Below are 15,522 nucleotides of genomic sequence, written 5' to 3' on the forward strand. Positions count from 1 at the left end.
TGGAAATATTGCTTTTTCTTCCAGTGCTACATGAGACTGTGTTCATGCTTACAAAACTTCACGATCACAAACTTTATTATTTTTATGAAAGAAAAGAATAGTTGGAGAACTTTTTTTAATCAGGTTTTATCCTGTCATGTCCATTACAAGTGCGTCATCATGTGAGCACACTTTCAAGCGTTCAGTTTACACGCTGAGCGCTGGGAAAGATTGAATTACACAAAAATTGTACATCGGATATCTACAATTTGTTTTTACAAGACTGGCGAAGGTATAGCTCTCCTGTACTTATGGTTTGATGTCTTATACAATACGGTATTGTCGTTTACTCTGAGTTTGATTATGTGATAAAAATGTATAATATCACATTGCATGGTACATGTCCTTTCCAGCATATTTATTAAATGTGAAAGCTTTGATGCAGTATGTAATGTCTGTGGATATGATTCTAATTTGAATCGTCATATAACGAAAACAAAAAAGAAATTGACACTGCAATCTACACATCCCCTATTAAATCAGTTATGTGAAACATCTAACCTTTGGTAGGAAGTATATTAATGTAAGCATTCCCACATGATCCGAGCGTGGTACAACAACACACGATCGGGTAACGGCTGGGATTTGGTCTTGCCATCTTGAGTGGCTTTGGGTGGTGAAAACGTTCGCTCGTCAAGCCAAAAGGCCCGGGTTCGACTCCCCACATTGGTACAATGTGCGAAGCCCTTTCCTGATATCCTTCGCCTTGATACTGTTGGAATAATTCTAGAAGCGGCGTACGCGTAAAACCCAACTGACTCGATAACTCTTCCCGCTTTGACAGGTCACTCATCCAAGTTATTCGTACTCAGTAGGCATTGCAATCACAAGCTCGGTGCTCCAGCAGGCTCTGGGACTTGAATGTCTGGGATCCAAACACTGGAAGCTGCCCAACCTAAAATTCCATTCTGTTCTTTTTCCAATTTGTTTACTGGGCGTTCCAGTTCTGCACATTCGTCCGAATTTGGCGTGATGACATTATGGTAATCGTGCCTGTTACAAAACGCATACCAGCAAATTCTGTCGTCAAGGAAAACCTTCACAGTATCAACAAACGTCATTAATATGTGTATGTTGTAGTGTGTAAACGATGAATGTATGTACATCCGACATTTACAATGTTAAATAGATATAGCCCTTTGTCTCGCCAAGATGTCTCGACAAAAATATCCACACACATCGATTTATTAACCATTGACAACGTACGCGTCGGACATGTCATGGATATGGAGTCATGAAAAGGTTAATATTTACGTAATTGCATAGGTCGGTGAGGGTATTGTGACCCTAGTTTGTGTATACAGTTAGTAGCACGTCGTTACATGTATAATTTATAAAGACATATGGATATTACCAATGTGAATAAGAAATTGGAAATATCTTTTGCTTTACCTTGATAAATTGTTTTCATGAAACTATTTTGTGAATGTCCATGTTTTGATGTTAAATAGACGGTACTATGTTTGTTTTATTTAAATTCTATTTAAGTTTAAACGTAATGGTAAGAGGAACCCTGCATACATTCACGTCAAACATCATTCAACTGTTTTTACACGTGCATTGTCTGTTACAAACTAGAAGACCTAGGGTCATCCTAAATACATCACGTTAATCTTGTCGGTATAAGCCTACCATGGCGTGATTCAGCAGGGATGATTACATGGATTATCGAATTAATTTAGTTTCAAAGCTTTGTCATGTACCACTGGCATATGGCGTCAAATATATCTATTTCACTACATATCTTAATAATCATATAATTTCATTACAGGATTTCAACTTCTTTTCCGAAGCATCGAGCGGAAGAATCGTTACAACACAATGGTATCTCGGGTTGACTCCTTCCAAAGCTCCACAAACATCACTAAAGTGTAGTGCGTTCAACTCCAGGTTGGGATCCGTCTGCAGCCATACAGTGGAGGTCGTTGGACACACTTGCTTGTGTTGCAACGAAAGGTTGCTCAGTTGTCTACCCAATCAAGGCAATCTACTTCAAGACAGACACCAAGACGGCTTATCAATGTTATCAGCAACTATCTCGACTCATGTTAAAGTAGATTTGAACGGGTTCTCATATTATACCACGACAGGAGTAACACAGTCGTAACACAGTCGTCCGCGAGTCGTGATGTACGCCATAGACTGTTGCAGACCTTCCTTTAATCATATGCCTCTTTGGTGGATCCACTTGCTTTAAATTATCAACCCTCACGAAAGACTGACACTGAAATAGATCAAGTATATTTCAACTGGAGAAAACGAATCACGTTATTCAGAGATAAACATGAAATGACCTATGGATCTGAAGATCTATTCAATATACAGAATGGCTTCATACAAAGCTGGTAGTCCTAAATTTAGATTTTATGAAGGCGACGGCAACGTTGTTGTTTGTTGTGATCTGAATATCACAAGGTATCCTTTAACCGAATCGTTGCCCTGTGTGATTTAATTATCGAAAAACATTCACCGTGCGATGACAGACTCTCTGATTTACATCAACTGTCTTTCTGCTGTGTAGTGAAGTGGTTGATGACTAAGTAGGAAGTGAGAAGCGCTGTATCTGCACACCAATGCCATCTGTCCATATCAAGAGGCCAATGAGACTATAATGTACACTTTGTACCAATTATTCCTACCAGCATGGCAGTAATGGTCGGACTGCTAGGATCATCTGAAGATCAGCTGTCGGCGGACGCTCCGCAGGCACACAACAACATATCATAGGGTTTAACTCTACACACCTGTTCTATAGCCATATATAACATTGAATATATCATGTCACATTGTTTTAAATCTATTCAAAATTGCGTTGTTTTTTAGAAATTTGTAATATTGAATAGTTATATTTTCTGATCTTCAGACAAAATGGAGAGTATACTATTTGGATGTCCATTATATAAAATGCTTGTATCAGTACCAACTTACATGTGTATAAGAACGTGATCCTGGTATCGTATGACTTGTATGTTTAGCCTAGCACAACTGTGTAGTTAAAAGATACACTACATCGTCTGTCATCTGAGCACACTGTGTTGTGTTTTGTGGGATGACGGAAAATATGGTTTAGTGGCTGAATTTCTTTTTATTGTTGTGCATACTAGAACAGCATTGAGGATATCATCTGTCCATTGTACAGTTTGTGCAAGAACCAATTTGGTCAGGTGATTTTACCACGAACTACCTGATCGTGATATATTTGTACGTCACATAAACTGCATCCTGTACATAAAACCAACATGATGATGCAGAGGTTTTCGGTATAAATACCCCACTACGATCCATTACTGCTGCAATGCATTTGCCCACTCATTGAAAGTTCCTGAACTCCCGGATATTGTGGCAAATGAAACGCAAGAAATGGGTCTGGTGCGAAGGATAATGGGCATGCGAGTGCCGCGATGATTGTCTCAGTAAGCCTCGAAGACTCTAAATTGTTATAAATCTCATCAGATCAGGAAGCTGTGATGCTAAAGTTGCCACCAGTGGAGTTGGAAAGTGTACAATATCTCACGATTTGTGATTCTGGATAGATTGTTGTGCGAAAGGAAGAACGGAAAGAACTCTTGATAGAACAGTATTCCCAAAGTGTTGAGATCGACATGAATCATGTGATCAGGGACGTTTAATCCTGAATGTCTTTGCAGACGATGTAAACTGAATATTGACATTAACAGGATATTGATCAGTTGTCAAATGTTTAGGTTCAACTTATGCTTTGATCATTAACGAATGTTGTGAGATATATTTTTATGTCCCATGCACCACGCACTCTGCAACACTGTAACCGTGGTGTTCACCATGACTTGTACTTGTGTGGAAAATGTTCATCCTGTATCCTCAGTATTGTTGGGAACTAATGACCAATCGCTTTGATATCGTATAAGCAAATTAGCCTGGTGTAGTAGTGCATTGTCTGTGCAGATATTGCTTAGACAGACCATCTATAATATTTTTCGATAGTCGAGTTTCTCGGAGAACGTTTCTTGTGCTAATTGTACTTCTGATACAGAGTGGCCTCTTGTTATAATATCTCATACATTTTCATGAGAATAGGTAATTGGAATATTTCATCTGTGATTGCTTGATTATCGGGTCTTACTGAACACAATTGCAAGTCAAGTGAAAGCTGACTGATCATTGCCTATACACGCCGTTTATACCAAACCATGGGAGAAACAAGTAAATGTGAATTTGACAGACTCGAAACATGACAATTCAAAATAGATTAAGGCTATTGAATCTGTTAAATTGTATTATGTATCGAACTGAGAATCCGGGTTGAAATTTAAAATACTGAATAAAATATTGTAGGTCCAAAGCATTTTACAACTTGATTACTTGCTCTGTTAGGGCTGGTAAGTTTGACAGCATGGCCCTAATCGACCTGTGTAATGAATCATAACGTTTCTGGGATCATTATTCTGTTGTAAAGACCATTATCTAAATGCATCAATGTAGTAATATAAATGTATTTTGAATAATGCTGATTTTCAATTTATAATTGATATTTATCTTGACAGTTTAACTGAAACGATTCTTCAAAATGTATGTGTTAATACGGAAATTTAGAGCATGTAGAAGCAGTACATACCGTTTGAATCGAAACTAAAAGAAACCTACACCAATGTTTTAGGATGATGTGAAGTTATCGCGGAACACACTCTAATCATGAATGTAGTTCGATAACATAATGGCCAGATTTCATCGTCTCTGAAGAATACCCAGTATGGGACAACTGATTACACGAAAGAAAACGAACTTTCAAGTTGCAAATGTTGTTACGATTGTGGTTAAATGTCAATGAATAATATGCCTGTTTAAAAACCAGTATAGTTGTGTCTTTCTGTTACTGCCTTTGATAGCGAATCACATCGCAGCCCTGAAGTAAATTCCATTTCCCCTCTGAAAGTAAACTCTGTTTCACCCCTTAGGGTGATGGGATCAAGGCGAATATTTGCCTGTTGTCGTTCACTGGTGGGGTAATGGCATTATGGCCTATGTCGGCAACTAACGCTATGAATCGAGGGCGAAGAGCACAGTATTGACAACTTTGTAAGGTGGTTGTGACTGCTATTGACTTAGAGAAGTTGGTCCGTGAGCTATTTGTCCAATGTCGCAGCTGTCGACGAAACTAATGGGTAGCTCTCGACCCCTTTACCTCACGTCATAACTACTGATTTAATATAGTAACGCTGACTGAGACGCGCTGTTCTGATAAAGGTATGGTTACGTCCGGTATGAATGCAAAGCGCGTAGTTTGCGCAAAGTTTTCATTGACTTGCGTGAAGGACATAGTTAGAATTATCGATAAAATAATTTCACAATATTTAAACTGAAGCAGCGCTTTTTAGTTTTATTTATTTATTTATTTTGTTTTTTTAACTATGTTTGTTAAATGTATTGCAAGAATGTTAGCTCGGACGCCCTTGATACATTGCTGTTTTGTTGCTAAACGCCGCACAAAGCAATAGGACGGTGGCTTGCAATAATGATTGATATTATGAGGAACGACAAATGCCATCGGTGTCCGATTATACACAATCAACCAAGTCGACGTGTCTGCCTACCCGATCCATGCAGTCGCCTCTTACGACAAGCATGGGTTCCTCAGGCATCCCAACGGGGCCCATGGTGTAATGAGAAGCGATATCTGCATTATATACTAAATACCATTCAACCAGAGCGTGAGTCCTCCGAGACACATGCAGAAGACAAGCAGACAATGGACACATTTTGATAAACTGATATTTGGAAGGGCTAGCCGACAGTTAATTGGTAAATATCGTGCATGTGTTTCGAAGATATCTCTCAGGGAATTGTATGTTCCAACGAAAATATCACACACGCTATCATAAATTAAATATGTATATATAGTTTATAAAGGTATGTATTTCTTTGAGTACTGATTGTCACGATATGTACTTTATATACTTTGTGTACTGATGGCAGGACTTCTATTAGTTCCAACTAATGCCGATAAGTTTTAAACACCTTTGAACCAGATTAATATGTAAAATGTAAACTGTTCCTTAATTTATTTTCCTTTTATTTATTTGCAATGAATTATGAAGAAGGGGGTTTCAGGTTACACTATATGTATAATTATTAGAACACAAATGTTTCAGTTGATTCTATTTCGCTTATTTCTTCATTCTAGTTCTGCTATTAATCAAAGTGAAATGACCCACTTGAATAGGAGTTTCCTAACATATAGCGTATAATCTAAATATACCATCATAACAAAGGAAACACTACTATTATTTCTATGCAAGTTTACTATTGTAGTCAGTAAGTGAAGGTCAAGTTCAAATATATAGAGGATATATTTCATGTGTCGAGTGAAATAAGTTTCTCTCACCGAGTGACGGGGAAATGGAGATATTTTCAGTGGCGTAGCCACGAGTAAAAGCATCTTCTTTCCCCCGTCGCGAGAGGAGAGAAACATGATATTTCAAGAGGGACATGGAAGATCCAATTCTATTATATATTTTTTTGTGTAGTGTAGTTTTCATTACAAATGTAAAACTTTGAAACGTAGGTTCTCCCTACCTAACACGTTTCACCACCCCTTGTAATTGCGACTTAAAAAGTAGTTCCGATTTTGCAAAATCTTAAAAAATATAAGCAAAAGTAATGAAAAATAGTTAAGGTCACTAAAATGCGTTTTGATACACATGATTATATAAAAAATCAACTTCAACAAAAAAATATTCTTGAAAGCTGCGAGACCGCAATTGGAAGCGAAGGGATACACGTTTGTCATGTAACACAAATGGCGCTTTGCGTAAAGAACAGTCTCGATTGACGAAGTAAATGAGAGATTTACAGTTTATAACGAAACATTTTCAAGAGAATAACAAACGTCAAGAAGCGATATTAACTCCATAAATGACCATCTGTCGTTATTTTGCCTTGTCAATGTGAAACTAACGTAAGTCAACAGTTACACGGGTGTATACGGGCCAGACATTTATGACAAATGGAGACAATTTGCAGGGAGGTAACTCTTGCATGTCAGTAGATCAGTCAAAGTGTTATATTCACTGCAGTGAAAAACAAGTATTATGATCACTGCAATGAAAATATAATCTTTCTCAACTTTAGAAGAACTCACTCGTTCACACTGAAGTATGTAATAAACCCTCGTCCCTGGAAACCCCATATGAGCATGCGCTAATTTTCACACAGTTTGCAACAACGACATATGTTGTATATCAAACATGTAATGGATTTCTTGATATTTCAATACATTTATTTTCCCGGCAATATCTTTATACTACGCAATAGAAACACTTTCTATGGTAATGCGACCTAACATACTCTCCGGAATGAAGGGCCCCGTGGTCCTCCAGATGCCCAGACAGGTCGTCTGTCCTGACAGTTCTGATACCAAACATGCGACGAATCATCTTTAAAAGGCCAATTAGTTGTATGAATTGGTGAAAATCAACACAGTCAGACGAAAGAAGATAAGTTAAAATCCTCACGTCCTTGTGAGCCGGAACCATGCTGGAAACCCGATTGCTTAGCAGAAAGAAAAGACTTAAGTCTGGCGTCTTACAGATATAGGACCATTATGGAAATGATTCCCACAAGAAGTACCATTACCTACCGCCTGTCTGAAACAACGTATCAAAGGATCACTCAGCTTTGGGACCTAACGGAGGAGGTTTCAGCCTTAACAGCAGGAGGGGGATACACAAATCTGTCTGATGGCTGATCTCCAGATGTTAAGTAATATATGAGCTGAACGTGAAGTCTGTGAAGATGTTTACCACAACAAATAATCTTCAATAAAGAGCACCTGGTGTACTTATAGAGGGGGGATCATGCTTCCCAGACATTTCCTTCACACTTCTGGTTCTGGTAGAAGACATATTATGGACCTGTCAACGATTAACGGTTTGCCTTCTGACATTAAAAATTGTGTTTCTTTTGAAAGGGCATTTTATGGAAAGGTATTAAACTGTAAAATACAGACAAGGAACATCATTGTGTGTTTACACTTTGAAAGCACATGCTTATGGGATACGGAAATATTTATTATTGGTAATATAAACTCTCTTTAGTTAGCCCTGTACCTGGAATACTGACATATTCATGAGCAACATGTCGGCGAGTGAGTGAGTAACCACTTCAAGCAATGTTTCTAGCAATAATATGAATTACATAGTGGGGCAAGAAGAATGGAGTTGACATATTGTAGCCACGGGGGAATTCGAATTGTTCGGCCCGATGAGTCTTATAATACCAGACCTAGGTGTAACACATTCCTACGTTAGTGTAAAATTTACAACAGTTTGACAATATATTTAATCAAAGCGTGTAACATTAAGTAAAATCACAATGTATGACTTCGATGTAAAAGAAAGGATATCAATAACCATAACGTTTACCCTCAACGAAATCCAAAGACACATGGTTCCTATATATATCAAAATGTTCGAGCAGATCGATTGGAATCGATCCTGGTGTACGTGTTGGTGAATGTCCGATGTAAAGCACCAAGCAAGCGTTTCCAGGTAATTCACGGGTCAGAAACACTGATCATATATTCTCTCACTTATATTCTAGTTGGCCGAGGTTCGATACAGTGACATTTGTGGGATCCTGCCGAATGTTGTCAATTGTATCAGACCAAGGGAATAACAAAATATGCAGTCATATCTATATATTCAGAGCATATCTTTCATAATAAGAAAACAAAATGACATTCATGCGATCTTATGAATCAATTGGAATTAAATGTGTTTAACTGGTAATGTTATCTCGACAGATTAAGTCTGAGATGACATGTCCTATTCCTCTGGAAGAGTTGCAGCAGTACCCGCATTGCACCTACCCACTGAGGACCGCATCCGTGATCTAGTGGTAGAGCGTCCGCCCGGAGAGCGGAATGTCTGGGGTTCGATCACCGGCCTCGTCATACCGAACGACATTAAAAATGGTACTTGTTGGTACCCTGTCTGGCGCTCGGCATTACGGGGCTAAAACAAGGACTGGTCGGCTCGGAGTCAGTATACTGTGTCTGAGTGGTGTATTCATGTAAACCTGCGGCTTGGTATCTCAGTGAGTTAAGGCTATAAATCGGCATCAGTCCTGACTAGAACAAGCAGCCACACACACACACACACGTGCATGCACGTCGCTACATAAGTGCAACAATCTTGGACGCTACGTTAAACCCCATCTCACCTCACCTCACCTACCCACTGACCATCCTTACTAGTGGACAGTTAAGAACACATGTATGCTACTAGGGTGACTTGCGTCTATTGTTTTGTATGCACATTGATATCATGGACGGACTTTCAGTCTGTGTCTCATTGTGCATCGGCCACAGAGTATATATCTGCTGATAAGCGGGAGGCTAAGTTTATTAACCTGACCTCTGTTACCTCAGTAACATGCTATATGTTTCCTAAAATAGTTCCCTATCCTTTAATTGGAACCCGAATACAGCATGGCATGTTGTTTTTGATTCCGAGCTCGCTACCATTTCGGGCACTAAATTAATGCTTTGGCAATATCAAAAATTAATACAGTCAAAAAGATAGGGGATACTAGGAAATAACTCAAATTTTCCAAAATTGTAAGAGATATCAGTTTCTAATGATGGTTATATGATAATAATGAACTAATTGGGAACACATCACACCCGGTGAAGTACGACAGTAGATGTTATGACCGCCAACGATCATGAAAGACAAGGGTAAGATGGTAAATTTCAAAGTTGACGGTTTTTTCATCAGTAGTGCATAATACCGCCACCACTTGTCAGACATTCATTCACTCGACGAGGCATACCGTGTATGAGTCTTCCAGTGGCGATTTGAGGGAATCTGTCCTACTCCTCTTACAGCGCCAACGTGGTCGACGGCCTTTGAAGTTGACGCACACGTCTTCTTATTGTCCCTGACGTGTTCAATGGGACCGACACGCCTTGCAAACGGGACAACAAAGGGTGTAAGTATGTTGTCCCGATTGTACTGTTGAGTGAATATTCCTTATCTAGTGGGGTCCGGTCAATAGCGATGCAACTCCACACCATAACCAAACAGCCAAATCTGTCATGAGATCTCTGGTTGACGTTAACGTTCATTTCGACGTCGCCAGACTCGACAACGACTATCAAGTGAATCGGAACTCATCCGAAAACGTGACACATGACCAACGACAATTACTTCAGTTTCGACGTTGTGTACACCATTGAGGTCTATTGGAATTATGGCGATTTGTAAGGGTCGTCACAACACGTGAAGATGAGCTGCATGTAGACGATTTCTAATCGTCTGATCGTAACTCATACTCCAGTAGCCTGATGAAAGTTTGCAGCAGTTTGATTCGCCGTTGAACTCCATTTCGTGGAGTCTGGTTTCGGATCAATCGATCCAGTACTCTTGTCGTTGACCTGGGACGCCCTGAACGGGGGTCGATCGTGAACAGTTTGGTTTTGTTGGTACATGTATCTATTCCATAGTCTGCTTGTCACAGACTGTGATACATTGGACGTAAAGGCCACTGGACACTGACTTCTGCCAGTTTCCAGCTTGCCGACAGCCAGCACAAGCTCCGCGCGTTGCAGGCGGCGCACGGCTAGTTCATACGCCAACAAGGAATGAAATCAAGCACATAACTGTATGATAAGAAAAATCAAAAGGATTGACCAAAATAAGATCAATAAGATCATTGAAAGTGTCAAAATTGATACTGAAACCCTACGCACGTGTGTGGCGCTACAGGCAGAAATGTTCTTGCATGGGATGTTTGTCGTCAACACTTATCTTTGTTCTATTACTTAGTATTGACATTTATATTTTATTATCCCCTACTTTTTGCGAGTATATTTCGAATATGTAATGAAAGTTGTTGTTTTTTTTGTTCTTGTAAACTGACCATAAACTGAAAGGTGCAATCGCATGTTAATTATTTCATAAAAATACTAATTGCCTTCTATTGTAATTGACGATAGGGCTACGTTGTCTTTTTTCTAATTTTCTCATTAGAAGCATATGTTTGCACGTGCGAAATTGAGTAGGAGCCGATTGCGTCCATTCCTATATAATAAACTAGCCAATATTTGTTTATTTATGTAATATATCTTCTCAATTTATTTTGCCATATGTGTTTTTTCACGATGTCTTATCTAGATAAAGCACTCCTCCTGTGTTATACTTGGGGGTGTAAAAACCCCGAGTCTTACGTTGCAAAGCATAACTTTGGAGTCTTGCTTTATCCCACGCATCAATGTTCTTGAGAATCGAAAAACATCGTCGAAACAGATTAGCACGAGTCATGCACGCACACATTGTATGATATCAAGAATGACTTAAAGATCCTACCAGCACGATGCAGCAACATCTGTGGTTCGAACCTCCAAAAATATACTATATTTCACATCTTTAATGCATAGCTTTTTATGAGCGGGTCTTGTGTTAATTATTAGAAAAAAATTGTTTGATATTCAGACTTTTTTTTCTTTCATAAAGACATTATTTATAATCAATGCTACTGAGAAAGGGCTTTGAACGATAGCAAATAGGGGAGATTACAGAACTCGATATGAGTATGTTAGATTGTTCTGAATATCGCTCAAACTGTAACATGTAAATCATTTAACAAAATTGATGGCGAGTGTTTTACGCAGTCGATAGAGACGATGGAAATTCGAAATACAACAATTCATTTTCGATTTCCACTATCGGCCAAACATTTGCAGTGATATATGTGTTCGTCATAATATAACACGTTGAACATCATTGTGAACGTTTGTCATGACCAATTCCGAATGACAAACAGGATGTTAAAGAGATTGATGGATACATCAATGTGACGAGCAGATAAACCTTAGTCTGAAAAAGTGCCTACCATTCAGTTGCTCCAATATTTTGTTTTTGATCTACTTAGAATATAGAAAACAGAAGGCCGAACATCATGGTTTTAACCTCAAGGACCTTGTTGTGATACGAAACCTCAAGGAAAGCGTTGCAAATAAATTCAAAAGCAACGATAGATCTAGATATCTTTGAGAAAACACAGAATGCTGAAACGCTTACGTATTACAACTTAAACCTTGAAATAGCATCTCCCAGATGCCAGAGTATTTACAGTTCATTAGATAAAAAAATGAACCATAGATTTCTATTGAACCATGGGTATGGATGGAAAAGCTTTTACGTAGGTTATGGAACACTAATTAACTGGCATTTGAACTGTACACTACTTGGAGATCAAAGTCAGATATACAGGTAGCCAATGTGTACCTGCCGTAGTGCGTGATGAGAGGTGTTGTGATACGTTTGTGTTTGACCTCCATGCCAGTAATTTTGGAAAAGATTGTTCAAAACAAAAAAGGAAGTGAATAGCAGGTATTGTTAATGAAGCAAGAGCTAAACAACATCCACGGAAAACCAGCACACCTGTAGATATGTACACATAGAGTATAGGATATATACTTGACCAAACGCATTGACATAAAGTTGAGAAGGGAACGTGGTACATGTCACTGGTGTGGTGTTTGACGAGAATCTTGAGCATGGAACAGCGTCCCACAAGATGATAATACGCCGAATGTGGCATGGCGATTGCACTGCTGGAGATTGTTTGCACACTCAACAATGAAACGAAACCAGGACCATGGTTGCAATTTCAAAGTAGACTGAATGGGGAAAGACTCAAGATGACAGACAATGGACCTCAAACAAGTACCGTATTTACTCAACCAAACATTTGACACAGGACTTCAATGTATCCAAACAAAGTTCCCTCAAGGTGGTTGGTATAAATACCAAATATGCTCACAAGAGACACAACAGGCTTGAGTGTCAAACATATTCACCAACAGAAGATGCATGAACCTCTCAACATATTCCACAGGGTCCAAGTTCAGACCATTGAAACCCAAGACTGATTTTGCGGGACTCTTGGTCAGGTGGAACAATTATGCCAGAGACACAACAAGTATGAGATGCATTTACTGACGTTCCAGGCCCCGGATTATATATTCGTAGTTGAAAGGTAAACCTGATCTCCTTTCTGGGGAGGAGATGTCAGATGGAAATGACTCCAGGGATTAACTGCGGCACCAGTCGCACCATTGTCACAATTTCTGTCTTTCCTATAACGGGACGCATGTACCCCCGATGGAGCAGACAATGGTAAAAAGTCCTTTCTTGATATTCTATGCGCATCTTAGAAAGTTCACACTTTACACCTTCAGAATAGCTGAGCACTGTTTAATTTGGATAAATCATCATATCCATGAAAGCTTAATAATTGTCCAGCAAAACGACACCTACCCATTCACACACAAAGTGCATGTGCTAAGAGGCAATCCTTAGAGTCTCGAAGGTGTGGAGTGTCGTGGTCCTCCAGTTTGATTCTATGTACAGGACCGCATTGAAGGCAAAAACGTCCTTGATGGGGTAGAGGAGAGAAAACATCACAATGGTGCATAAATGTTCTATTCAAATAGATCCGTAAGTTCAGAGTTCCATAAATACTAGCTGGACAAAGCCATCCCCAATGAACCACTTAATATTGTCACACACACACACACACACACACACACACACACACACACACACACACACACACACACACACACACACACACACACACACACACTTCACTCACTCACTCACACACACACTTCACTCACTCACTCACTCACTCACCATTTGTTTATATACTAGTATATATGGTGGGTTCGGGGGATTTTCTGTGTCTGTGTCTGTGTCAGGGAGTGAAGTGTTTCGTCATGTGTTAAACCAAGACAATTTTAATCAGTCCACTGCTCAACGAACGAACTGTATGTATAGGTCAAACTAGATAATTGATAAGGACCATACTATGGTTCCTTATTGGGCTGAACAAAGCATTGGAGATTTTACAAAGGATCATTGATTTTGAAGGAGCATTAACGAAGAGGAAAGGTTTTTGGAAAGGATGGTCCGGCATCACGAAATCCATACAATACATGTGGAGTGCATGTGTGAAGTATTGAAAGGAGAGCTAATGGAATCCTTAATCGTCATACCGTCTATGCGGCTGAAAAACAAACGTGTGCAGAGAAGAACTATCTAGACATACTGTGTATCATTATTCCGACTTCATAGATAAATTAATTGACCTGAAGGCACCCTCTTAGTTTCAATGATAACTGACATAACATCTAACGTTGCTAGGTATTGGACACCTAATGCCTCTTGACGTCCTTTGCGGGAAAATAACATTTCATGCACGCAACCATTTCACCTCACCACGTAAAAGAAAGCAAGGTAAAACAACCCAAGTACTACAGCCCCTGGTGGTGAGGCTGTGAACAGGAGAGAGAGCGGGAAAGCATCTAGTAAATATGTATAAATGTATATGGCAAATAGTCAGGGCCGGATCATGTCGTAGAGTCTGGAAACTGTGGGGTCAACTCCAAACACATTAAGAGGGGAGTGTGTGTGTGTGTGTGTGTGTGTGTATGTGTGTGTGTGTGTGTGTGTGTGAGAGAGAGAGAGAGAGAGAGAGGAGCGGTGAGTGTGTGGCGGGTGCGGCTGCGTCTTTGGTAACTGGGCAGGTAGATGACAGAAGATAAAAATAACAATAGGCCGGCCTGAAAAGTGAAACAGAAGGCTTTCTGTTTGCTGCTCAGGACCAGTCACTTCCAACTCGAAACCGTCATTGTGTGATTTTGCATCAAAATATAAATATGAAATGTAGATTATGCAATGAATTTAATAAGACTGTCCAGCACATTGTCAGTGGATGCCAGCTTTGGCACAAACACAGTATCTTAAGCGACATGATGGAGTGGATCGATCATCTTCGCAATGCTTGTGGTTCTGACACAGAGGTCCATCCATGGTTCGACCTAGAATATGTAGAAGGCGTCATAGAAAATGATAAATACACAATTCTTTGGAGGCCTGTTTACAACCTCAGACGTATCCAGGCCAACAAACCTAATCTTATCCTTTTTAATAAATCCAATGAAATCATTTATATCATTGAATCCCTTTTGACACTAATGTGATTGACACGATTCAGGAAAAACATGGCAAATATGCGAACCTCGCTTTCGAAATGTCACGCTTGCATCCCAAGTTCCAAGTTGTCCGACTCCCCATTGTTCTCGGTGCCTTAGGTTTGGTACCTCCCAATCTGTTGACTGACATTTGGAGAGTACCCGGGTTTGCTATCAGGAATACAGTCCTTCTGGCAATCTGGGTAATGGGGAGTCTTCACCTTCTCCGAAACGTAATAATAATAATAATGAATAGGCAGCGCTTCCTGGGAGAAGTCCCATTCGCTGTCTGGGCTGCGTGTAGAGGGGGCAAGGGCCCTGAGCTGAGCCTAACCAACCTGACTGTGCCAGGATCACCTAAACCCTCTCTGCTGCAATTTTAATCTGTAAATAATAATACTCTCATCATTATCATCATTATTATCATTATTAGTATTAGTAGTAGTATTAGTATTAGTAGTAGT

At 39.5% G+C, this 15,522-nt stretch overlaps 1 protein-coding gene across 3 annotated transcripts in view; it reads left to right on the forward strand.

Annotated features, from left to right (window-relative positions):
- LOC139469319 (neuropeptide FF receptor 2-like) overlaps positions 1–4,847 on the forward strand; it is an 87,750-nt gene extending 82,903 nt beyond the window's left edge. For all 3 annotated transcript variants that reach the window (XM_071251457.1, XM_071251455.1, XM_071251458.1), the window contains one exon: positions 1,811–4,847. In XM_071251457.1, the coding sequence (XP_071107558.1) occupies positions 1,811–1,877 (67 nt within the window). In that variant the 3' untranslated portion in view covers positions 1,878–4,847. The remainder of the gene's footprint in view (positions 1–1,810) is intronic.
- The last annotated feature ends 10,675 nt before the right edge of the window (positions 4,848–15,522 follow it).

The sequence above is a fragment of the Haliotis cracherodii genome, unplaced genomic scaffold, assembly GCF_022045235.1.
Source record: "Haliotis cracherodii isolate W230 unplaced genomic scaffold, xgHalCrac1.p SCAF_2, whole genome shotgun sequence".
In the NCBI taxonomy this organism is placed as follows: domain Eukaryota; kingdom Metazoa; phylum Mollusca; class Gastropoda; order Lepetellida; family Haliotidae; genus Haliotis; species Haliotis cracherodii.